This window comes from Chiloscyllium plagiosum, unplaced genomic scaffold (genome assembly GCF_037043375.1).
Source record: "Chiloscyllium plagiosum isolate Xiang-an unplaced genomic scaffold, Cpla_swu_hap1 HiC_scaffold_12, whole genome shotgun sequence".
NCBI lineage: Eukaryota > Metazoa > Chordata > Chondrichthyes > Orectolobiformes > Hemiscylliidae > Chiloscyllium > Chiloscyllium plagiosum.
The window spans coordinates 83,264,618-83,292,015 of NW_028270150.1; the positions used below are offsets into that span (position 1 = coordinate 83,264,618).

Sequence of the window (27,398 nt, forward strand, 5' to 3'; positions counted from 1 at the left end):
CCACTGTTCATTTAAATGATGCCACTTGGTATTGTTAGCCACAAACATGCGGTCAGTTCCCATCGTCAATACCTAGCTCTACAGTTCCAAATTCTGACAAAAATTCTTCATTGTGTTTAGATGAGCAATGTGCAGCTCTGATCCCCTCCCCCCACCACTCACTCAGTTGAAGCAAAATGCTCAGAGACACAGTATAGTTTTGCCTCCATTTTTATTCCGGGCCCTAGAGGGACAGAGAACGATCGCCCATGTGCACAGGGACAAGAGCAGTTTCGCAATGAACTAAATAATAAGTGGGTGGCACAGTGGTTAGCACTGCTGCTGCCTCACAGCGCCAGAGACCCAGGTTCAATTCCCACCTCAGGCAACTGTGTGGAGTTTGCACATTCTCCCCGTGTCTGTGTGGGTTTCGTCCGGGTGCTCCGGTTTCCTCCCACAGTCCAAAAATGTACAGGTTAGGTTAACTGGCCATGCTAAATTGCCCGTAGTGTTAGGTGAAGGAGTTAACGTAAGGGTCTGGGTGGGTTGCTCTTCGGAGGGTCGGTGTGGACTTGTCGGGCCGAACGGCCTGTTTCCACACTAAGTAATCTAATCTAATCATTTTACAGGGAGGAGCATCCAGATAAGGCAACATACTTATTAATTGGGTGACTGTTACAATCGGGAGGGAGAAATGGTCAATAGGGTGGTAAACACTAAATGAGAAAGACTTGTGAAATCTCCGAGGGATTGGATTGTGTTTGAGTAGGAAAACTGTTCATTTTCTCAGAACTGAAAAGGAGAAAGGGCATGATAACATTGAAGTAGAGGGGCACATCTACAGGGAAATCGAAGATATGCAAGAACTACAGAGAGGAAAAGTTGGGGAGGAATTTCAAAAGAAACTCCTTGAATACACTGCAGTATATTCGCAATCCAATTAGGAGGCGGCATTGTTGGATATGGTGCTCGGGAATGAGAAGAACTAATTGTATGGGGAGGGATACTTGGGTAAGAATTATCATAATGTTTCGATTAGCAAGGGAGACAAGGAAGAGAAACCTAAAAGTAGACTTCTAAATTGGAACATAGCTAACTTCAATGGGAGAACTACATACCACCTAAGGTCAAATAGAACCCTTAGAGGAATCAAAAATTGTAAAGGAAGAAGAGGGGATCTTTAAGGAGAGATGTATCAGGTGCTGGCTAGGTACATCCCAACAAGAGGGAAAAGTTGGTGAATTTAACCGATGGATCTTTACATGACTAAAGATAGAAAATATGAAGACACAACAAGGGCAAACAATGCCCCTCAGTTTACTGCTTCAAGTGATTACTTATGGCAAATTGAAGTAGTGAAAAGGAAAATGAGACTAGGAAAGATAGAGTTTAAAAAGTGGCATACTGCATTAGACAAACCGAAGAATCATCTGTCAGTCGGAGTAACAGCAAGGGACAGGTGAAATAGGCATGAATATCACAAAGACTGACCACACACTGCATTGCCTGGTTCGAATGGCATGCTAAATGGTACAGACTTCGAACAGATCTAGTAACTCATGACTGGATGAAGCACTGTGGGCTAACAGTACAAATGTACTCCAACAAATATTTGCAATCTTGTGACCTGGAATATCCCCCACTCAACCATTACCACCAAGCCAGAGGACTAACCCTTGTTCAATGGAGAATGCAGGAGGGAACGCCAGCAGCATAAGGCATACCTAAAAGCTACCAAAAAGGACTATTTGCTTGCCAAACAGAAGCAGCAACTGATAGACCTAAGCTATCCCATAACCAATAATCAAATCTGAGTTCTGCAGATCTGCCATATCCAATCTCAAATGATGGTGGACAACTAAACAACTGACTGGAAGTGGTGTCTCCCAGATATCCATACCCTCAATGATGGAAGAGACCAACACCAAAGGTGCAAAAGATATGGTTGAAGCATTCATAGCAACCACTACCAGATGTGCCAAATTGATGATCCCCCACTGGTCTGCAGCACAGATGCCAGTCTTCAGGCAATTCTATTCACTCCATGTGATATCAAGAAACTGTTGGATGCACTGGATACTGCAATGGCTATGGGGCCTGACAACATTCCAGCAATAATACTGAACACCTGTGCTCCCCGGTCAAGCTGTTTCAATACTTACAATATTGGCATCCACCCAACAATATGGAAAATTGCCCAGGTAATTTACACAAAAAGCAGGACAAATCCAACCCAGCCAACTATCACCCTGGTCTTCTCTCAATCATTAGTAAAGTGATGGAAGGTGTCATTAGCAGTGCCATCAAGCAGCACCTGCTCAGCAACCACCTGCACATTGATGCCCAGTTTGTGTTCTGCCAGGGTAACTCAGCTCCTGACCTCATTATATTTAATTCAAACATAGACAAAGGTGCTGAATTCCAGAAGTGAGGTGAAAGTGACAGCCCCTGACATCAAGCCCACATTCATCCAAGTGTGGCATCAAGGAGCCCTAGTAAAATTGGAAGCAATGGGAATCAGGGGGCAAACTCCCCACTGCTTGAGTCATACCAGGCACTCGGAAGATGGTTGTGGTTGCTGGAGGCCAGTCATGTCAGCTCTAGGATATTTCTGCAAGTGTTCCACAGGGTAGTGTTCTTGGCCCAACATCTTCAGCTATGTCAATGACCTTCCCTCCATCCGAAGGACAGATTATTGTACAACGTTCAGCAACAGTCAGAAGTCCTCAGATATTGAAGATCTGGACAAAATCCAGACTTCAGCCTACTTGTGGCAAGGAACATTCTCATACACAAATGCCAAGCAATGACTATCTACAATTTAGAGACAACCCTAACCACTGCCCTACGACATTCAGTGGTGTCGCTATCATCAAATCCCCCACTGTCAACATCCTGTGTTACCTTTGACGAGAAACTGAACTGGACTCGCCACATAAATACAATGGCTACAAGAATAGGTCAGAAGCTTGAAATACTACAGCAAGTAACTAATCTCCCGACTCCTCAAACTCTGTTCACCATCTGCAAGGCACAGGTCAGAAGTATGGTGAAATACTGCCCTCTTGCCAGGATTGGTGCAGGTCCAACAACACAAGAAGTTTGACAATATCCAGTAGAAAACAGCCCGCTTGACTGGCACCACATCCACAAACTTCTTGATCAAAAAGTAGTGGTCCCAGCAATGAACATTGGAGGACCCAAGGTTTGGAGGATTCAACCTTTGAGTTGGACAAGGACTGCTGATAAATGGGAACACCATCACCTGCAAGCTCCCCTCTAAACCACTCATTATCCTAATTTGGAAATGTACCCTTCACTATCCCTGGTCAAAATCAATGGGTATTTTGGGTTGAGCTACAACACATGGACTGGAACTTTTCAAGGCAGCAACTCACCACTATGTTTTCATGGGAAAGTTGGGAAGGGCAATTAATGCTGGCCACCCACAAGTAAATAAAAAGAAAAATCTCAGGCTACTACAGGAAGTTGAGTTGGAGATAGGACATCTTGCCATAATCTTCTAACCTTGGCCAAATACGTTGGAAGGTGCCAGAGGACCACAGAGTGGAAAAATGTGAAACCCCTGTTCAAAAAAGGGAGTAAGGATATTCTTTTTCAACGCATCCAGGCAGTCAAACCCCAATGTTGGCTATGTTTTAGAAACAATAATCAGAAGAAAATTACAGGTACTTGGAGATGTTCAAGTCTATTAAAGGCAGGAGTCTGGATCTGTAAAGACAGACTGTGTTCACTAATCTATTTGAATGTTTGAAGTGGCAGAAAAGATTGATCAAGAAAATGCACTGGACAGACTATATTTCTGCTAGAAAGTACTTGTCAAAGTATCACATAAAAAGCTGGTTACACACTCGATAGTCACGTAACTTAGATTGGTTACTAAAATTGTTTTGTGTAAATTGACTGTATATGTAAACTGATTCTGTACAGGAATCAGCAAGTCATGGCAAAAGGTTGACTTCGACTAGAGGATGATAGACAGTGGTCTTCCAAGGGTCATTGCCAGGACTACTACTTTTTGATCAATGTGTGATATGAAAAAGTCAGAAAAGATAGAGATGTACAGCACAAAAACAGACCATGCAATCCAACTCATCCATACCGACCTGATATCCCAAATTCATCATGTTCTATTTTCCAGCACTTGGCCTATATCACTCTATACCCTTCCTATTCATATACCCAGCCAAATGCCTTTTAAATGTGTTGTAATTGTACGAGTCTCCACTTCATACACACACTACCCTGTGCATAAAGACGTTTTCACTTAGGTTCTTTTTATATCTTCCCCCATCTCGCTTTGGACTTCCCTACCCTGGGAAAAAGACCTTGACTATTCACCAAATTTGGCAGTAAGGATAATACCAATTAATTACAGAGATAGATTGGCAGAATGAACTTGACAAGTCAGAATTTAATGCAAAGAAGCATGCAATATTGCATTTTGGCAGAAGGAAGAAGGCGGCAATCAATAATTAAATGGTACAGTTCTAAAAGGGTGTACAAGAACAGAGACATGTGCAGATTAGCAGAGTATATGGGGCTGTAAGCTTCATTATTGGGGACACTGAGCACCAAAACAGAGAAATTATGCTAAACCACCATAAAATTCTAGTTCAGCTACAACCTGAATAATATATCCAGGCTCAGGTCACTCGGGTTTTATGAAGGTTGGAAGAATCAACGGGAAAACTGAGGTCTTGGTCAAGAATAAGGAAGAAGCATATGGCAGATATATACAGCAGAAATTGAAGGATTTCCTAGAAGAGTATAAATGCAGGAGTATACTTAAAATGGAAATCGGGAGGGCGAATAAGGGACATGAGATAGCTTTGGCAAAAAGGGCTAAGGAGAGTCCAAAGGGTAACTAGAGAGAAATTAGGGTCCTTTAAAGATCAGCAAAGCCACCTAAGTGTGGAACTCCAGGATATGGAGATATATAGCATTCTGCATCAATATTTAACTGTGGAGAAAGATATAGAAGATAGAGAATGTGAGGATATGGAAGATAGAGAATGTGGGAAAATAAATAGTAACATCTTGAAAAAATGCCTATATTAGAGATGGTGCCACTGCATGTCTTAAAACTCTAGGGTAGATAAATCTGAGGCCTGAACAGGTGTACCGTACAGCTCTGTGGGAAGCTAGGGAAATGATTTCTGGGCATCTTGCTGAGGGTGAGCTAACGTGGTGCAACTATTTATGAAAGATGCAAGGAAAAACCAGGGAACTACAGACCACTGAGCCTGACATTGGTGGTGGGCAAGTTGTTGGCGGGAATCCTGCAGACAGAGTTACATGTATCTGGAAAGACAAGGATTGATTACGGATTGTCAACACGGCTTTGTGTATGGGAAATCATGTCTCATGAACTTGATGGGGTTTTTTGAATAACAGAGGATTGTTGAGGGCAGAGTGGTGGACATAATCTATATGGACTTCAGTAGGGTGTTCAACGAGGTTCCTCATGGTAGACTGGTTAGCAAAGTTAGATCGCATGGAATAAGGGAGAACTATCTGGATACAGAACTGGCTTGAAGGTAGAAGACAGAAGGTGGTGGTGGAGTGTTGCTTTTCAGACTGGAGGCAGCGTGACCAGCAGGGTGCGACAAGGGTTGACGTTGCGCCCACTGCTTTTTGTCATTTTACATAAATGATTTGGATGTGAACCTAAGAGGTATGGTTAGCAAATTTGAAGATGAACCCAAATTTGGAGGTGTAGTGAACAGCGACAGTTACCTCAGAGTACAATGGGATCTTGATCAGATGGGCGAATAGGCCGAGGAGTGGCAGATGGAGTTCAATTTAGATAAACGTGAGGTGCTGCATTTTGAAAAGGCAAATCAGGGCAGGACTTATACATTTAATGGTTAGGTCCTGGGGAGTGTTACTGACAAAGGTTCTCAGTTCCTTGAAAGTGGAGTCACAGGTAGATGGGATAGTGAAGGCATTTAGTGGTCAGTGCCTTGAGTATAGGAGTTGAGAGGTCATGTTGCAGATGTATGGGATATTGGTTAGGTCTCTATTGAAATACTGCATGCGATTCTGGTTTCCCTGCTCTAGGAAGGATGTTGTGAAACTTGAAAGGGTTCAGAAAAGATTTACAAGGATGTCGCCAGGGTTGGAGGGTTTCAGCTGTAGGTAGAGGCTGAATAAACAGAAGCTGTTTTCCTGGGAGTGTTGGACACAGAATAACCTTTGAGGTTATAAAATCACGCGAGGCATGGTTAGGGTGAGTAGACAAGGTATTTTCACCAGGGAATAAGTTTAAGTTGAGAAGGGAAATATATAAAAGGGACTTATGGGGCAATTCTTTCATACAGCGGGTGGTGCATATATGGAATGAGATGCCAGAGGAAGAGGAGTAGGCTGGCACAATTGCAGCATTTAAAAGGATAGATATGGCAACAAATGCTGGCAAACGGGACTAGATTTATTTAGGATATCTAGTTGACAGGGACGAATCAGACAGAAGGGTCTGTTTCTGTGCTGTACATCTCTATGACTCTGAGTGCAGAAGATATTTAGCAGGTTTTAGCTAGGTTGAAGAGGTTTGAGTTAATGCCCTCGAAGCAAAAGGTTGGATATAGACATGTATATGATTATGACAGGCTGGATACATACAAATAAAAGTCATCCAATTAGTTAATGTTGCAAGTCTTGGGAGTATTCCATCACACTCCTGATTTATATACTTCGGATGGTTGACAGTCAGGAGGCAAACTACTCACTGCAGAATTCCTAACTCTGACAAGCTCTAGTAGCAAAGGCACTGCAAAAGTCAAAAAACGTCCAAGAACCCATAATCCAAACTTGCTTTCAATGTCAAACAGGTCAGCAGAAAAATTATACCCTCTAGTTAGTATCACCAGAATTTACAAAATGCAGGTAAGAGGATTTAACCTACAGTTTTTTTTAAACTACGACCATCAGCTGGCAACTCTGAGAATCCTTATGAACAACATTGAGAGATCTGCAGGTTTTAATTTAAATCTGATACCATACATTGTGGGTACGTCTTGGTGGAGTGCCTTTCAGGACAGCGGGTGGTCAATGAGCCAAATGGCCTGCCTTCAAACTGTGGAGTTCTATGATTCTATGACTGGGTGACTGCGGAATTTACACGTTCTCCCCATGTCTGCAAATTGTATTGCAATGCAATGAGCAATACAAGTAGAAATTGTCCATTTCCTAAGTCAATATTCTACTCATCCTCAATAACAGCACATACTAGCATGGTACCTGGGCAATGATTTCATAATTTTAATACCCCCACCCCACATAATTATCTGCAGATCCAATTAATCCAAACAGAAACTCATCTACTGTAAAATGCCAACAATTCCCAGCACTCATCTTAGAATTTTTATTGTGTATTAATACATCACTCCCACTCATTTCTTTGTAAATAAATGCAAATTTGATAGAGAAATACTCCAAAGTATACCTCATACAGTAGAGAACTGTTATGTTGTGTGGCAATACTAGCCTGACATCGAGTGGTGAAGTCACGTAGTGCAGTGCCCCTGCTTGGGCCCTCAGTTGGTTTCTGGCTGTGGAGAGGTTTACATAGGGGAAACGATGGTGACTGTGAGGCAAGAAAATAGAGGAAAAACTTCATCTCTTAAAATCTGGTGAACAATTTCAGGCAAAGTGTATACAGTCAGGTAAATCCTGATAGACCAAGTGTATTTAAAAGGGGGTATTACATTTTCATATTTGCAGATGCTGTGGGCATTCTGATACTCATGCTTAAGTTGGGTACTGCTTATAACAGTACGAAAGTCAGAAGAGGTTCAGAAAACAATTTTGCAAACCCACAAATGCAACAGCCTTGTGTTTGAGGACAAGCAACATAATACTAAATTTAGTCACAAATTAAACATAATTCACGTTAATCCTTTTCCCAGCTTTGAGTGGCATACCACTTGGAATTTGGCTTTACTTAAAGTTTTGCAAATAAATTATACAAGAACACAAGATAGCAGCCAGTGAGTTTAAAGCAACTTATATTGAGCAACGTACAAAATTTCATTAAAAACCTAAAGCATTGTATCGCTGACTAACAATATCAAGGTTACCTATTACTAGCAACCATTATCACATGGTTGACACAGTGTGAAAAAACCATTAAAGTTCACAATTTGACAATTGTTTTGATGTGCTGCTTGATTGTTACAAACAGCATTTACTCCTTAAAACATAAAACACCAGTATTTTGTTCCTAGACCTCAAATCTACAGTCCTATAATACAAAGATCTTGCCTTAAGTTTCTATATGAATTACAGAACTCTCAAACTGAGACATGCCAAGTAACCCCCAATGTGGTTGATCAATTGTATATTGTTTGGATAAGGAGGGATGTCAGCTACATAGATCAAATTGCAAAAGAAAACTTGAAAAAAGTAAACTTTGGACAGATCTAACAATTAAAAAAAGCTGACAAGATTCAGTACTTGATCAACGATATGATTTTTTAAAATGAGACCCTACGTCCTAAAGCAAATTACAAAAATTAAATTTTGCAGCTATTTCAAAGAAAGACTTGTTTTAAATGGGCTCGGGATACTTCCCGTGACAAACACTTGGACAAAAATCAAAGGCAAATATTAAAAGTTCAGACCTAAATCCTGCCCAATCATTTTCAAGCGCAGCTCGTTTTGTTGACTGGAGAGAAGGTTCTCACTTTAATATTTCAAGAAATGGGATGAAAGGCAAAACACACAAAACGAGGGAGAAAAACCAACACCTGAAGAGCCAAAATCGCAATTAAAATGCTCAAGTGAAAACGCGAAACGTGAAGTTTGACAGACTCGAGATGAGACCATACAGTTGGCTTCGGTTCAGCTCTTAGCAGCGTAGCACTTGACCCGACATGTCTCCAGACCTGGGAAAGCCCGGTTAGCAAGGAGTGCAGCCAAGTTATAAACAGACAAGAGACACGATAGGACAAAAAAAAGAGAGTTTGATCTAAACTCATTTCACTACCCCGACACACACACACAGATCCGCTCACAACGGTGTCAGATTGCACAGAGGGACGGGGACGCTCGATCGAAATAAATGGGAGAGAAGGCCCGGCGTTGTCCTTCGGGTGAAAAAGTTACCAAGTCCGCTTACCTCCTTCTCATTCTCCACAGCCATTTTCTGCCAGGGATCCACCAGCTGAGCGAGCGGCATCTTCGCAGCCGGACCCGACCGCGCGCCCGTCAGCCTCGCCGCCGGGACCGAGCGCGCCGGGAACGACGGGACGTCGAGGGGAGGGGGGATGGGGGCAGCGGGGACGCGCCGAGCGGGAGCTCGAGCTGGGCACCCAGACGGCTCGAGCTCAACCGGGGCTCACCCGCCAGAACAGGCACAGGGGGCTGAAGCGAGCCCGACTGTCCCGAGGCCTGGCCTAGCTTCGCTTAGCTTAGCAGCCACTGCTACTACCGACGTCGTCGTCGTCCCCGCCGCCCTTTGCCTTCCCACACCCTCAGGAGCAAAACCGCCAGCCGTGAATCTCGGCAGCCGCCGCTGTTTCCGTTAACAATATGGCGAAACTTCCCTCACTTCAACCCCCCTCCCGCCCCGAATCACTCGCCGCACTACCTGTGGGTCAGAGCGAGGCTCCGCGCGTCACCCTGACGACAGCCGCTCTGGGGCGGGGCCAGGGTGGTGGGCGTGGCTACGCGCGGTGCTGGGGCGGGGCCACCGTCGTCCGCCAATCGGTGGGGCAGCCAGGTGAATCGAACGCTAAGTGGAAGCACAGACCACCCACTTCCGGAACACCTGGTCTGCACGTTCAAACACGCTTTTACCCATTGTGTTAGCAAAGTGTGGAGTTTGGGAAGCACTCTTGACAATTAGAATTAGGTTGAATGACACGTGTCTTCAACTACGGGGATACATGAGTACAGCGAAAAGTGTACGACATCGCAACCTCTGGTGCCATCTTAGGTAGAGAGATAGCTAGGCACAAAATCTCAGGTATAAATTAGAAAAAAAAATTTAAAAAGTTAAATGATCACCATTACAGTTCTTATAAAGCTAGGTTCAGCGTTGCCTAGGTAGAAAATCTTAGCTATAAATTAGAAGAATAAAGAAATAAAAGTAAAAGTTCAGCATTTATAGTCCTTCTTGCCAGCCATTTGCAGATTGGATTTTTTTGACTCATTGCGTTCATTGGTGATATCATTATATTCTAACCAAAAATGCACATTTTAAACAATTTCTATGCATTTATGCTGTTGGGTTAAATAATATTGGTCTGTTTATTCATATATAAAATGCATGAATAAAGGTCTTTGCACACATTTATGATGAGAAAGGTTACCATGTATACCTGCGACAGTGCAACACAAGATGGGGTGTTCTCATTTTTTGCGTGCAGAATTCTGAATTGAAATTGAGCCCAAATGTACAGTATATGTTTGTAAAAACACAAGACACATACTAATGCATGTATAACATGTCTGTATAAAGGTGCACATATAGAGAAGATGATGCATTTCTGCAGCACTCTTTTGATCACTGGAGAGCGTAAAGCACTGTCGTCACTTAAATACGTCTGAACTGTAGTCTCAGTTGTATTATAAGAAATATGTCAGTCAATTTGCAACACACACCATGACATATGATCTGATCAATTTTTGTGATGTTAGCTGTTGGTTCAGAATTGCCAGAACATCAGGGAATATGCCTGGATCTTGTTTATAATTGTGCAAGTGGATGTTTTATATTCTCCTAAAAGGACAAATAGTGCCTTGGGTTAACATAGCATCTGAAAGACATCATAATGCAGCATTCCTTTCGGAGTGAACTAACAAGTCTGTGTAGATTTTATGCTGAAGTCTTCACAATAGAACATACATTCACAACCTTTGAGCTCAGAAATTACCTAGTTGACACTTGTTCCATGTGCAGAATATATATGCTCATTTTTGCAAATGAAAGACCTTGGAAGTGCAGCAAACAATTTTGTAACAGAAACATAGTAATGGGCTTAAAAATAATATACAAAAGTAACATACCACACAAGTTGGAAATCTGAACGCAATCAGAAAATGCTGTAAGCACCAAGCAGGTCAGGCAGCATCTATGGTTAGACAGAGTTAACCATTCAATTCAAAGACTTTTTTATCAGAACCCAAGGTCATCAACCTTAAATGTTCACCCTGCTTTGTTCCCTACAAATGATACCTGTCCAGTTCAGCATATTCATCTTTCCTGTTTTCATTAAAGAGAAAATAGCTGGAAATGTGTTGCTGGAAAAGCGCAGCAGGTCAGGCAGCATCCAGGGAACAGGAGAATCGACATTTCGGGCATAAGCCCTTCTTCAGGGCTTTTCAGAGAAAATAGTCAGGCTGATGGAATAGGCACAAATATACTGCATTTTGTTACAAAGAATGAGAATAGTGCAAATATAATAATAGTGAAATTTGAAAGGGGGCAGAAGAAGAGAGATCTGGAGTGGTGCTGACCACTTCTGAATGTGGCAATAAGTATATTGACGAGCTAACCAATCAAGCTCATAATATGGCACATTTACATTTGCTAGAATACAAGGACCTTTTCTCTGCAAATAAGTATTTCAAGCCATGCTTCTCATGTGGATTATCCAGAAGCTTATGACTCTATTACTTTTGCCATAGCAATTCCTCAGTCAATCACAGTCAATTTGCCAATAAATTACTACCGTTTTCTCCACCATAAATTGTCAAGATTGTTTAAAATCTTGCATTTGTTCCGATGAGTGGGAGATTAAAACCTTTGACAGTGTCTCTCTTTTGAGCAATATTAAGTGCAACTTTTAAAATGGCAGTCACTGGTGATATGCAAAATCCCACTGATGTGAAATAAATAATGCCCAAATAATGGTGATATAGGAAAGAATGTTACCTAGGAGACTTAGCTGCTTTGCTTCATATACACGTGATATACAGTCAGTTGAACATGACACTCACAATATGCATAGCCATTAAACATTCTTAATTTTTTTTCACTTAACCTGGGTCCCCCAGTCCAGGGGTAGGGACTAGAAGATCTTCCAGATCATATGTAACCAAATGTATAAATTGTACCTTTACATGGATGAATACATTTACATCTCCTCTGTAGTTTTTTTCCATTGTTTCAAAAAAATGATACCTTGGATTAATGCCAATGGATTATTACAGGATTTCAGTAATCTAATTATCATGTCAATGATTCATTAAACAGTAATAAAATCCATTGTGAGCCAAAGCTATTTTAAAACAATTTTATACCATATTACTTGGTCAAAAATTGATGGATAATACTACAATTTGAAATCACTATTCTTTAGCAAAGGAAATTACCGTTTGTATCTGACTGATTAGTGATTCCAATCAAAGGCCAATTCATGGACTCTTAACCGCCCTCACTACCTTTAGTGATGGTCAATAAATTTTGGCCGTGACAGCAGCTATAGTCCTGAGAACTAATAATAATTTATTTTGCTAGTGAAGCACAATTATAATGTATTAAAGTTTGAGGACTGCTGACGTCTGATTCAGAAAGATGTGTTATCAGATAAACTATTTCCTGGCACATTGCAGTGAGGAACAAGATGTTATCTATCTGCATAAAAAACAACTGAAACAGTGTCCACTTCCTTTTTAGTTCTTTTTATGGTATGTATTGTGTATTTTTTTTATCTGACCACTTTCTTTTCTCCCACATTTTTACTTTTTGGTTTTAATTAAATTTGATTATTTTTATTTAAGTACCCTTATTCATTCAAAGTACTCTTTTATTTCCATTCTTCAACATGACTATTGCAAACTGATTTGGTTGGTACACCTCAGCCTTATCTGTGGTCTATATGGTGTCCTTAGTTCAGGGACTTTGTTTATTTTGTATTTTCTCACACACTTTAATTGCCCCTTTTGGAAATAGTGGCAAAATATTCGCAGGCTGGTTATCAACCCATTGACCCATGTCATGCATGTTTCTTTTCTGGCAGACAAGTTTTAGTTTGTACTTAAATCCAGAGCTTCTGGCTCAGTGGCAGGGTCACTACCTACTGAGGCATAAAACCTGTCAAGTATAGTGATCATTGTCATGATATTATGCAATTTTTGCATGGCAGCCAGGTCAGGGTGCAGGATGAGATAAACACAGCTGCAAGCATACGCAGCTAGCACATTTTGAGGTGGCTAGTTCTAACTGAAACCTTTAATTTCTACTAACAATTTTGTTATTTCCAAGAAACCATATTAATTATAATTTTTCAGTTGACAATTTATTGTTTTAAAGGAAAGAACAGCATTAATACCTTTATGATGCCCTAAAGCACTTTATAGCCAAGAAAGTATTATTGAAATGTAATCGTTGTTGTTATGTACAAAAGAATGAAAAATGTGTTGCTGGAAAAGCACAGCAGGTCAGGCAGCATCCAAGGAGCAGGAGAATCGACGTTTCGGGCATAAGCCCTTCTTCAGGAACGATGGTTATGCCCAAAACGTCGATTCTCCTGCTCCTTGGATGCTGCCTGACCTGCTGTGCTTTTCCAGAAACACATTTTTTAGCTCTGATCACCAGCATCTGCAGTCCTCACTTTCTCCATGTACAAAAGAATGTCAACCATCTTACACATAGCAAAACTGCACCAACAATTATAGAATAAATAACCAGATAATATGTTTCAATTTTCCTTTGATCAGGACATGGGGAGCAACTCCTTTGCCACAGTTTGAATTGTGTCATAAGAGTTTATACATCTATCTGTGACACCAGGTAGAACTTTGTTTAGTGTCACAACTGAAGACAGTACCTGTCCCAGTGCAGGTCTCTCTCATGATTGCTATGAGAGAGTAAGCATAGGTAATGAGCTCAAGTCTGTGAAAAGGGTCTTGAATCCCCACCTTCTGTCTCAGAGGCATCATTTATTGTGACAACATCCCTTACAAGTTGTAACTGGTAGGTTATTTAGTGGAAAACATTGTATCTATTGGAGGACAGAGTTATTCTAATGATAATTGAAAATTTAGCAGCATGAGACGATTAATTTTCAATGAGCCGTTTCCAGGAATACCCATCAAGTTAAACATTAACTGCTGCTGGAAAAGCATCAGCTTGGTGAAAGATGCTCTTTGGTCTGTCTAAAACCTACTGGCATCTTAGTGTAAAGCACTGTCGACAACCAAGAGTTGCAAGCTGGTGTGTTCCAAGATCCAAGATGAAGTATTGAATAACATGCTAAAGCTTGGGGCAGCCATCACATGGATTCAGTGGATGAAGGCCACTTTCAAAGGCATTCATGCCCTCATATACAAAGACCTGGAACATGGATAAAGGCCCTCAGGTGTATGCACCAGAGAATGTTTAACATGAAATATAACTGTACATTGTAAATTCCTGAAGAAGGGCTCATGCCCGAAACGTCGATTCTCCCGCTTCTTGGATGCTGCCTGACCTGCTGCGCTTTTCCAGCAACACATTTTCAGCTCTGATCTCCACCATCTGCAGTCCTCAATTTCTCCTATTGTAAATATAACTTGGAATGACAAGTATAGTGAAGCATCCCATACTGTATTGAAAGAAACAGACCTGTGTAGGGCTTTGTCAGAACTGAATCATCATGAAATGTACTAATTTCCCACATTCATCAAGTCAGACACAGCTTGTTTCTTGAACCCTATTTATGTTATGGGCGCACGGTAATGTCTGTTAGATAGTGACTAACCCACAGATAAACATTAGAATCACTGTTTTTTTCCAGTATTTACAAAATAAATCTTTTCAAACACTACCTTTGAGTTGGGTGCAAATTCATGCTGTAGTGACAAAGGTCAAATTGTCTCTCATTGTACTTCTCAAACTAGTTGCAGCCTTTTACACGGTTAACCAGACCATGTACCTCCACTGTCATCCATCTGGGTAAGACAGTATTTTTTATTTCTATTCTTACCTATCTAATCATAGCCAGTGTATCACTTTCAAAGCTTCTCTTCCTACGTTTGCATCATTATCTCTGGTATCTTCCCAAACCAACCTCAGGATTTATCCTTGGAGCTCTTTTGTTTATCATAAACAAGCTACCCCATCAAAGACATAAATTGAGAATGCAACATCAGTAATCACATGCACACTGATCAATTTTATTATTATTATTAATTTACTGAGTTGCAGAAAATGTACAATCTTTTTTCACATTGTAGATCATGCAGTTTTAACAATTACATATGGTAAGGTTTTATGATTATTGTGAGGGAGACTTTGCCTAAATGAGGGAGGAGCTGAGTGAATGCATCTGATAATTTGGTTCAAAGTGTAATTGCAATGCAGAAGGCGGAAAAGTGCTTTAAATAAGGCTTATTGCAAGAAGTAAAGTGTACTGAGTGAGGAATTTAATAAAGGGTGGAGGGAAGGCACTTGTTTCTTCTACTCTTTTTCAGTAAATCCATTGATTGGTAAGAAATTGAATGTGTGGGAATAATTGGGAAGTCATGGACCCTACTGGAGCCCTAGACAATAAAAAATGCTGTAAGTACTGCCAGAAAAAGAAACATGAACTTTGGGTTTCAGGGCTTGAGTGGTTGCTGGAGTCACTGCAGTGTATCCACGAAGTTATAGTTATATGGAAAGCCCATTCAGGCAGCTTAAAGACCTTTAGACAGAAAGGGAATGGGTATCCACTAGGCATTTTGAGAGAAACAGGCAGATACTCCAGCAATCCTCTAAGGTCCTGCTGATAAATTGGTTTTGCATTTTGGAGGTTGATGAGGTCAATGGTTCCTCAAGAGAAATGAACCACGAGCTGCTGAGTTGTCCAGGACCGAAAGAAGAAGAGAGGAATAGTGCTAATGGTGGGGGATTTGTTATCAAATGTGAATGCACAGAGTGCAGCAAATAAAGTTGGGGAGTTACAATGCAAGTTGCCATGTGGAAATAAATTGAGGTGATATAGAGACCTGGCTCAAGGAAGGGCAAAACTAGATGATAAATGTCACTGATGACAGGGTGTTCTGAAAAGTTGAAAAGGAAAGTAAGATGTTGTGGTGATAGTTTTGGTTAAGGAGTGCATTGCAGGGGTGTTGAAAGAGGATATTCCTATGGGTTCAAGGACAGAGTCAGGTGGGCTAGATTAAAAGAACAAAATATGCAATTACATTGCTTGGTATAGTCTATAGATCAACTTAGAGAGACAGATGTGGAGGAACAAATCTTCATTACAAAGATATGCCAATATTATAGAATTGTTATAATAGAGAACATTGATTTACCAAATATAGATTGAGATACTGGATTTGTAAATGGCAGTGAGGGACAATCATACCTAGTTTATGTTCAGGAGCATTTCTGCACTTGTATGTGTGCAATCCAACAAAGTACCTGGTTTTTGAAAATGAAATTTTCTCCAATATGGCTTGGCATTCAGCATGCAATGAGTTGATTTTCAGCACTTCTGTTGTTGCAAAGTACCTGAAAATACTGTGGAGTGTTTTTGGATGTGTTGTGGTGAGCTCCAGGATTTTGGCAGGGAGTATTAGGTGACCTGTCCACACCAAGGGGTTGATGACAACAGTACCAGTGTTTCTAGAACATCACAGGAAAATACAGTGCAGTCTGTGAAGAGGGAATGTTACAAAATTGAAATAGGAGCCATAGGTCATTCAGCCTCTTCAGCTTTATCTGCCACTCAATAAGATTATGGCTGATTTTTTAAGCTTCAAATTCTATGTTCACATTTACTCCCAATAACCTTTGATTGTCTTGCCTAACAAGAATCCTTGGCCTTAAAAATATTCATACACATTGCTTCTTCTACCTTTTGAGGTAATGAGTTCCAAAGTCACTCAACACTCTGAGAGAATAAAATGTGTTCTCACGTCTGTCCTAAAAGGGCAAACGCTAATTTTTTAAAAAGTATATCTTGGCTTCAGAACCACCCAGAAGAGGGAACATCTTTTCCATGTCTACCTTGTTCAGACCATTCAGGACCTGATACACCTCGAATCAAATCACCCCTTGCTCTTCTAGCCTCCAGTGTAAATTGTCCAACCTATTCTTGGAAAACAATCCAATTATTTCAGATATTAGTCTAGTAAACCTTGTCTGAACTGTCTTTGGCAAGTTGATGATGGACTTGTCCATGCACCTTTAGAGTAACAGGATACTATCTGGCAAGTCAAACGATTCCCTGATAGTGCAATGTGCATGCCTGTCAGAGCTCTCCTGCATGTCATCCTATTGAGGTCATAGAGTCATAGAGATGTACAGCATGTATTTGATTTCTGCACAGAATGCATAAGTAATCTCATGAATCAAGTGAGCTGTCTAATAAGCCATCCTTCATTTTTGGTATAACTTCAGCCTGGCACTTAACCTGATCTGACTTTAATTCTACAGAAGCCTGTTATGTATGTCAGGCCAATATCTGAACTGGTAGCAGCAAGTCCAATGGTGGGGGCTCTTCATCAGTGCTGTGCTGTTAGCTTTTCTCCTCCTTATGCTGGACAAGTTGCAGTCCTCAGGTGTCTAAAAGATTGAAGTCAGAATGAATGGTTAGTTTGAAGGAAATGGGGTGGATTGAGAGGCAAGAAATTCTCCTGCTGCTCGGATGCTGCTTGACCTGCTGTACTTTCCCAGCACCACACACTCAACTCTAATCTCCAGCATCTGCAGTTCTCACTTTTGCCTATAAAGATGGTAACAACCTATCAATCTTTGAATTCTGCTATTGCCACCATTTCACTAAGGAAAGATTATGATGATACAAAACAAGAGCATAATTCAGTAAAACCTTTATTATTTGACACCAGTCTGAATGTTCCATTAACTGGAATCTCTAGCCAAGTCATTGTTGCTATATAAAATAGCAAAGTTGTTTTTCTGAAATGATTGTAAAAGAACTGATTGATGGTTCAATGCTTACAGTGAATTTAAAGGTGGGGAGGCCTTATGCCTGTGAAAGTTGCAGTATATGTCACATGTTTTTGTTTGACTCCTACCCATTATCACAAACTGCAAATGGATTGACCAGCATTTTTGACTTAACATCATCAGCCACTACTGGTGCATGCTGGGTAATTCAGAGTTGACTACATTGCAATCTTTGCCCATCATTATCCCACATTGCAAGCAATATTGTATGTACGAAGTCCCTTTGTGATATCAATTGTTTTGCAAAATGTAGAATATAATATATTTTGATTCAAATGCTGTCTTGCTTCCACTTTTAAGTCTTAGATGGAGAGATACTTAGATCTGAACTGTGACTGAAATCTGGATGTAGGTGATAGCCTGATTGTAGCACTTGACTGAGGTCTGTGTTTGGTTCTGGCAGGACCTTTGGATCTTTGTAGTTTTTACTTCCTCACAGATATAGACATCATTGGCCATGCTAGCAAGTATTGTCCATCCATATTTGCCTGGAGAAGGTGGTGATGAGCTTCTTAAACTGCTGCAGTCCTTTGGGTGTGGGGATGCTGACAGTGTTGTTAGGAAAGGATTACAAGGATTTTAGCTCATGGCTTGACCTTTGCAGACAGCAGCATTTGAACTAGTGGGTGATACTAATGAGTGTAGGATACTTAGCTGAGCCTGTGGTTCAACACCAACTGGTTTGGCCCAGTGTTCAAGTTGTTTCGGTGTTAGCCAGATGCAGTAATTGGAATCCAGATATGACTAGAATGCATCTCTGGTTAATATAAAAAGAATGGACTGGATATGACAAGATGGCTGAAGAATTTTAGCTGCCATGCACACCAAATGGCGGGAAGCCAACTTTAAACAGGGAAAGTACTAGAGGCAACAGTATAAGGCTCTTATGTGGCCATTGATCAATCATTTAAGGGTATCCATTGGTGAGAGTCCAGGAAAGTTGTTCTTTGGCCTTTTTGCCCAGAACTTAATTCTGATGGAGACGAGGTTTGAGCATGTCACCATCCCAACTAATTAAATGGCTTCCAAACTTACCACTGCTAGGAGCAAAAGTAAAAAAACTCCATCCAATGAATAATAGACATGTTCATTGTGCCAGTGATGTGATTTCTCAGATTTGCATGATTTGCTCATGAGCTTTTAATATTTTTGGCCTGCTTTGTTTTTGATAAAGAACAGAATGCTATGAGTGTTTTATAATTGTTAATAATTATACTTGAATAATTTACTTCTTGGTTTCTGAATGGTGTTAGAGATTTTCAAGTAAATTCAGACACACTAAACGTACATTTATCTTAACTGTATCATTTCCACCAAAGTTGGTGAAAATGAACAAATGAGGTGGTGCTGCAGCTATAACTGTGGCTCATGAATGATTTCTTTTGGACAACACTGAACTAAGAGGTCTGACCCTAATCCTAATCCTATGGCAGTTTTTATTACCTCTGGTGTATCATAAACAAGTCTTTTTGTACTGTTTTTAATTATGCTAATTTCTATAGGAACCCTCAGTCCTTCCATACCCTGACAGCAACAGACATTTCTCACTAATCTCTCAGTAGCCATCCTTTAAAGTTACAGTATCATTGTATATTCCTCTTCTGAGCCTATGTCACTAAACAGAACCTCTCCACATTAATAACTGACACTGGATTTATTTTCAGCCCTTGAGACGAGCTTTGACTTCCCCTTTCGCAAACTGCTTCCCCTTGATGTTCACCACATCCTTGATAAGAATGCACATTTTCTCCAGGGGAAATTTGCTTGAAGGTAGCTGGTAAAGGGAGAAGGGGACAAGGCTGTCCTCAGATATCATACTTCACTTTTTAAATCTAGAGTATCCATGTAAGCACAACCAAAATGACAATTTTGCATTCATCGCATGTCTTGAATCTGCATGACGGTTTAGACATTGTAATTAACTGGTTCATGTGCACTTCTTCAGTGAAAGGAATCTGCCTTAGATTTAACTTTTATGCAATTTCAATCTCACAGCAATGGAGTTAACTCTCAATGGACCCCTGCCATGACATAGTAAGCCATTCTGTTAAACTACTGTAAAATTCAGGATAATTAGTGATGCTTAATGGTAGTCAGACTTTTCAATGATGCCCACAAATGAAAATAAATTAAATAAAAGCCTTCTAACAATTGGAAAATAACTAAAATGTAATTCCGTGATATTAATGTCTGATCATTATTGAGGGTTGGACGATGTCTTTTTTCAAATGGGTCATTTGATTTCTAACAAAGTAGTGTTAAGGACACTTCTTCTCAGTGACGTACAGATCCATTACTCATATATGTCACAAACAGTGCTTCATTTCAAGAAGGTAGCTCACCACCACCTACCCACTCAAGAACAATAACACTCACATCCTGTGTATGAATAAACAAATTGATGAGAATTATAAATCATATTATTTGGAAATGGCTAGGATGAGTATTAATTTTTACAATTTCAGTGTTGAAAAACAAATTGCACTGACTGCCAAAAATTTGGTCAAAACAAGAATACTCCTGAAATGAAATTATTCACTTTTATACAGACCCTCTCACAAAATCAGAATGTCCCAAAATGCTTGACAGCCAAAAATGCAAATTTAAAGTGCCATCACTGTTGAAACTGCGATGTTGCTTGGGAAATGAAAATTGGCCACGTCACCATAGGGAATTCCTCTCCTTCAAATAGAGCTGTTAACTGAAAATGTAGGTCCGCTTTAATATCTAGTCAAGAAAATAGTACCTCTTTTCTTAGCACTACACTGGAGTCTGAATTACATGCTTAGGTCTCGAGAGGGGCATATTGCCATGGCCTTCTTATTCAGAGGCGAGAATCCTGGGCTTAACCATAGCTGACATTGCTTGATCACTAGGTAGAAAATTGTTGTTGAAAAATGAGTGTTTTTCAGAAACAACAGTTCCTGTAGATCCTAGGTTTGCCCAACATTGGTCCTCAGCCTTCATTATAATTATTGGACGAAGCTAAATCTCTTGAGGAGACTCCACAATCACTCATTGACAGTATTCTTGGGATAAGTTCCAAAGTGGGAGGGTAAGAAGAATGTCAGGGATTGTGACGGTACTGTGCCATTCAAAGGGATTTGTTCTATACTGTTTCTGTTACAGAGAGGTGTTGCCTGTCCTAGAATGTCTGCTTCAGAAGCAATGGGTAAACAACTTTGAGCTCCCTGACTGTTTTTTTAAAAATTAGACACAAGAAACATGAATGGGTGAGAACGAGATGGGAGCAGAGATTGCACATGAGAAGAGTCTGCTTTGCTGAATTTTCTTTGCCGAGGATATGGTTCTGGGATACTATTATGTTGTTCAAAGTTTGTGAGATTTGTAGCTTGGGTGCTCGTTGCTGTGGTTCTGTTCGCCGAGCTGGAAGCTTTTGTTGCAAACGTTTCATCCCCTGTCTAGGTGACATCCTCAGTGCTTGGGAGCCTCCTGTGAAGCACTTCTGTGGTGTTTCCTCCGGCATTTATAGTGGCCTGTCCCTGCCGCTTCCGGTTGTCAGTTTCAGCTGTCCGCTGTAGTGGCCGGTATATTGGGTCCAAGTCGATGTGTTTGTTGATGGAGTTTGTGGATGAGTGCCATGCTTCTAGGAATTTCCTGGCTGTTCTTTGTTTGGCTTACCCTATAATGGTAGTGTTGTCCCAGTCAAATTCATGTTGCTTGTCGTCTGCGTGTGTGGCTACTAGGGATAGCTGGTCGTGTCATTTCGTGGCTAGTTGATGTTCGTGGATGCAGATCATTAGCCACCGTCCTGCTTGTCCTATATAGTGTTTTGTGCAGTCCTTGCATGGAATTTTGTACACTACATTAGTTTTGCTCATGCTGGGTGTCGGGTCCTTCGTTCTGGTGAGTTGTTGTCTGAGCTCCTGCAGTGATATCCTTGCACAAGGATAATTGATCTTCAACAATCACAACCATCTTTCTTTGTGCTAGGTATGATTCCAGCCAACAGAGAGTTTCCCCCTGATTCCCATTGACTCCAGTTTTGCTAGGCCTCCTAAAACGCCACACTTGGTCAAATGCAATCTTGAAATCAAGCACAGTCACTCTCACCTCATGTCTGGACTGCAGCTCTTTTTCCATATTCAGAACAAGGTACTGAGTAGTACTAGTGGATCTCAAGCTGAAAGTCAGTGAGCAGGATACTCTGTTCTGAGCCCCACTTGATATTACTGTCAACCACCCCTTCTATCACTTTACACCACTACCAAGCGACTATTTTCTTTTGCTCCAATATTGACTTCCTTGGCTCAATGTCAGTTTTTATCTGTTTATGTTCCTGTGAAATGTTGTGGGATGCTTTACTATATTAAAGATATTAAACGAATATGTGGCAAAAAATGTTTTGCAAATTCATTGGAGGGAGGTGAGGGGGGAGGTGTGGACGCAGGTCTTGCACCTCCTGCGGTTGCAGGGGAAGGTGCCGGGAGTGGAGGTTGGGTCGGTGGGGGGTGTGGATCTGACGAGGGAGTCACGGAGGGAGTGGTCTTTACGGAATGCTGATAGGGGAGGGGAGGGAAATATATCCTTGGTGATGGGGTCCGTTTGGAGGTAGCGGAAATGACGGCGGATGATGCACTGTACATGGAGATTGGTGGGGTGGTAGGTGAGGACCAGTGGGGTTCTGTCCTGGTGGCGGTTGGAGGGGCGGGGTTCAAGTGCGGAGGAGCGGGAAGTGGAAGAGATGCGGTGGAGGGCATCGTCGACCACATCGGGGGGGAAATTGCGGTCCTTACCCCCCACCAACCCAACCTCCACTCCCGGAACCTTCCCCTGCAACCGCAGGAGGTGCAAGACCTGCGCCCACACCTCCCCCCTCACCTCCCTCCAAGGCCCCAAAGGAAACTTCCATATCCGCCACAGATTCACCTGCACCTCCACACATATCATCTATTGCATCCTCTGCACCCGATGTGGCCTCCTCTATATTGGGGAGACAGGCCGGCTACTTGCGGAGCGTTTCAGAGAACACCTCTGGGACACCCGGACCAACCAACCCAACCACCCTGTAGCTCAACATTTCAATTCCCCCTCCCACTCCACCAAGGATATGCAGGTCTTTGGACTCCTCCATCGTCAGACCACAACAAAACGACAGTTGGAGGAAGAACGCCTCATCTTCCGGCTAGGAACCCTCCAACCACAAGGGATGAACTCGGATTTCACCAGTTTCCTCATTTCCCCTCCCCCCACCCTGTCTCAGTCAAATCCATCAAATTCAGCACCGCCTTCCTAACCTGAGATCTTCTTCCCGACCTCTCCGCCCCCACCCCAGTCTGACCTATCACCCGCACCTTGACCTCTTTCCACCTATCACATTTCCGACGCCCCTCCCCCAAGTTCCTCCTCCCTACCTTTTATCTTAGCCTGCTGGACAAACTTTCCTCATTCCTGAAGAAGGGCTTATGCCCGAAACGTCGATTCTCCTGTTCCCTGGATGCTGCCTGACCTGCTGCGCTTTTCCAGCAACACATTTCCAGCTCTGATCTCCAGCATCTGCAGACCTCACTTTCTCCTCTGATTGGTTGAGGCATTGCCATAGAGAACACACACCAGAGACCAATTCCACCCATGCTATTATTTAATACAAAACAGGTGCAGTGTTTGGACATGTTCCTTCTGCTTGAAGAGGTTCAGTCCCTCCATACAAATACATGCAACAACTAGTAAGAGTGAATGAGTAATACTGTGAACCTGATTGATAATCCAAAATTAGCTGTTAGCACAATTCAGTTGGGATTGTTGGACAAGTGCTGTCCAATTGCAGAACCACATCTACCATTAGAAAATATAATTTGACTTTTGCAAGAGTGAGTACACCTATTGTGAAAAGTAGAAGTGCTGTGCTGTTTGAAACAATCCACTAGTGTGTACAACTATGAAACTGACATTGCACTGAAATTCATAAACCGTATTACCCATTTGAATGGTATGAAAAAAATGGTCAATAAGGTAGCTATTTGTCTTATTTGTACCCAGCAGAGTGTCTTCCAGTAAGTCTGTCTTCATTCTGATACTGGATTGCCTTATGCTGGATAGTTTTAATTTAGAAATGCCAAGCCTGAGGCACATCCAATAGGAGCTTTCTTTGCAACATTAGCCAACCATTATACATGACTTTAAAATGCATTGCTTTTAACTAATGATGATTAAAGGCTGGGCAATTTGCAATGGCCGATCTAGCATCTTCTAACCTTCATTGATTTATATCAATGTCATTTAAAACAATCTATATTGGTTTGCAAGTGCTCATAAATAAAGATCTTATCATACCTGTTCACATGTGCCTTAATGACACTTCCATATTATGCTAAGCCTAGTGCTTGTGCGTTGATTAATATTGAGTTGTTGCTTTCTTCATTGTCAAATCAAAATTCCCAATCAAAAGACACTGTTCTAAATGATCTGCCGAATGGTCTAAACAATGTGATTTCATACTTTCTGCAGTTTTTGATAATGTGATATCGCTGTCAACCACTGAAGAACGGAAGATGTGAATCCAAGTACATCAACTTTGAGTTTATTTTCTAAGTTAACTAGGTTAGCTAAAAGCAATAAAGTGAAAGCTGCTGAACTAAGTCAATCCTACCATGTCCTGAGGAAAGACCTGCAACGTGTTCAAACAAAAGCAAACACACTGAGCAACTCTTTCTTAGAACCATTTTCTGTGCAGAAGCATTTGGATTATATGAATATAAATCATCTTTTTTTGCTTTGGCAACTGATGCCTCAAACTGTGATGCAACAAAGTGCTTCCGTTTAGTCTTGACATATTTTAATTTTGAGAAGAGGGTCCAACAGTTATTGTTAGATTTCTATGGTGGTGCCAGGAAGTAATTGCAAACGAAATATTATCCAAACCGTGGCTTTGATTTCAACCCAGGGAGTCATTGCATGTATTCAGATGACAATGCAAGTATTATTTATGGAAAGCACAGCAGCCTTTACCAACAACAGGAGGTGTTCAAAAAGACATTATTGCAGCCAACTGTTTGAACCACAATTTTGCACAACACAACAAGGTACACTGTTAGAAACATTACATGGAGAAAACATCTTTTAAGGTATGTGCTTGCTTTAGCATTTTTATAAGCAGATTGCAGAATTTGAGAGGATCTTGTGACTTGGTTGAAGTGGGAGTGTGTAATTTGTTGAGGCACATTGTGATCAGGTGGTTTTAGACAGATTTCTGAAATGCTGGAAACCTATATGTTGCTTTTAGAGTTTAGTTGAGAAAGAATGTCCCAAAATACCATGGAGGTGCTTATGGAAAGAGAGCATTACCAATGTGGTGACAGAGCTTTATTTTCTTTTTCTCAACAGTGGTCTGAAACTGTTCAGACTGTATCAAAAGTTTTGAGGCCAAGTCATTCAACACACTCCTGATAAATGAGCTGGTAAATGACATAAATAGGAATCTGGAGGGAAGGATTTGGATTTCTAGGTTCTCAGTGGATGGCAGACTGAAGCAATTAATACGAAATGCAACAAGGAAAATGTGAGAGAAACTTTTTGATTTTTCTGCCTAAGAGTCAAGAAGTGCTCGGGTGACAGACATGGCTTGTCTGAAAACAGATTTCATAACTAAAATGTCCAAATTATTCCTTGCAAATGCTTTGACCTTTGAAGACTTTTGTGATGGTCTTCTGACATGCAATCTTAGTGGAAGTGACATGGACACAATGTACAAAGCATTTGCTATTATGGCAAGGATTATTCACTCCTGAGATGAGAGATTGCCAGATCAGTGAAGACAATAGTACTTAAAAAGTTTCATTGAAAACCAATGGAAAGTGATTCAAGAACACAAAAAAGATGGTCCCCTATATATTCTCTGTACTATGTAGCAATACTCTTTCGGATGATATTGCTCCATGATGGGTCAATGCTTGGAGAAACATGAGAAACAAGTTGGAAGTGGACACAGACACTTCAATTAAACTTATTTTGATAAAAACATGCTAAAACAGAATATTTGTTGTGAATGACCAAGCTGGATTTTTTTTTAAAAAGGAGAGCCTATTAGCTCTCTTCAACTGTTTGTAACAATGTGATGGCAAAGCAGTAGGTTGGTGTGTCTCATTTATAGAATGACTGCCCTTTTTCTGACTTTAGTTCATTTCAATATTTCTGGAAAAGAGTAACCCTTGCACAACACAGTTGCATTACAACGAAAATGTCATGAGCAAATACTTTGAATGACACCTTGAATGCCAGAGATATTGTCTCAGCAGCACCTTGACTTACTCACCACTGGTTTAGCCACTCCAACCCTCTCAAGTTATACTGCCCCCTATAGGACTTCTAAGTTGTTTTCAGTCCTAAGTATTCTTGCTGCATGACGCTCGCTTTCTTCAATCTAACCAGCATCTTTGGATTGTTCTTTTCAGTTTGAGAGGTACATTTTGTTACCACCCAATGCATTCTCTCATATGATATCAATCTCTGGCATCGGCTGTTACCAGGACTGTAGAATGTCCTCTTTAAGTGAACATTAATCAGTGGCACCTCTGTATTCGTTCTCATGAGCCCTTTTATCAATACAAAGGAATTTAATCTGTTTCCACGTGGAAAATCTTTTCTTTTCCCCAACAACAAGGTTTGAAACTATCTGATGTCTTGGAGAATTGTGACTTCTCTTTCTGGCTAGTTAAAGCAGTCAGTGAGCACCATCCTTATCGTTTCAAACTCTTGACAGCTAACTGAGTCCACATCCACACCTCAGCAAATACAGACTATTTTTAATGCTGCAGACATTGGTCTATCAGCCAACTTTCTGATAAATGCTGAAACAAATGATTTTCTTTCACATGTCCTGTTTCCTACAGTGGACACACTTAGGGCAATTTTACACCTATGTCCCTTTCGCTTCCCTTCTTTTAACAATTGGGCATAATTCTATGTTCTCTGTTCTGTTTTCCCACAGCTTGTCTTCAGGTTGCTTACCTTGTCCTTATCCTTCTCTGGTCTCTGTTAAGTTCTCTTGATGTACTCCAGATATGGACTCATCAGCACCTTGCACAGTTGCAGTAGGACTTCCCTACTCTTATACTCTGAAATAAGGGTCAGCATTCCATTCGCCTTCCTCATTACCTACTGCACCAGTGTGCCAGCTTTCTGTGTTGCATGCACAAGTTCCCCCAAGTTCATTTGTGTTGTGTATTGTGGTTTTGAACTCCTGTTGGAGAATAACTTCAAAAAGGCTTTGTAGGTTCTCTAAAGATTAGAGTCTGGGTGGGATGCTGTTCAGAGGATTGGTGTGGATTTGATGGGCCGAATGGTCTGTTTCCACACTTTAGGAATTCTATTCTTCTATTCTATCCACCTTTTCCTCATGAAACCTAAGGATTAAATATGCAAAATTGAATGTTCTAACCCTTAAGTCTGAGTTAGTGATGGTTCACTCACCAGAGCTGCTTTCATCCTTCCCATTTCACTTGAGCCATGTCAATTTAAATTCCCTTCCTCTCAAATTTTCTTTTTCTTG

General features: G+C 41.1%; 1 protein-coding gene across 6 annotated transcripts in view; it reads right to left on the bottom strand.

Annotated features, from left to right (window-relative positions):
• LOC122554978 (ribosomal protein S6 kinase alpha-3) overlaps window positions 1–9,577 on the bottom strand; it is a 127,048-nt gene extending 117,471 nt beyond the window's left edge. For 2 of the 6 annotated variants that reach the window (XM_043700467.2, XM_043700466.2), the window contains exons 1-2: window positions 9,122–9,576; window positions 7,490–7,588 (exon numbers count right to left, since the gene is read on the bottom strand). In XM_043700467.2, the coding sequence (XP_043556402.1) occupies window positions 7,490–7,588; window positions 9,122–9,181 (159 nt within the window). In that variant the 5' untranslated portion in view covers window positions 9,182–9,576. Of the gene's footprint in view, window positions 1–7,447; window positions 7,589–9,121 lie in introns of all 6 variants that reach the window. The other 4 variants (XM_043700463.2, XM_043700462.2, XM_043700465.2 and 1 more) reach the window with 3 other exon arrangements.
• Between the last annotated feature and the right edge of the window lie 17,821 nt (window positions 9,578–27,398).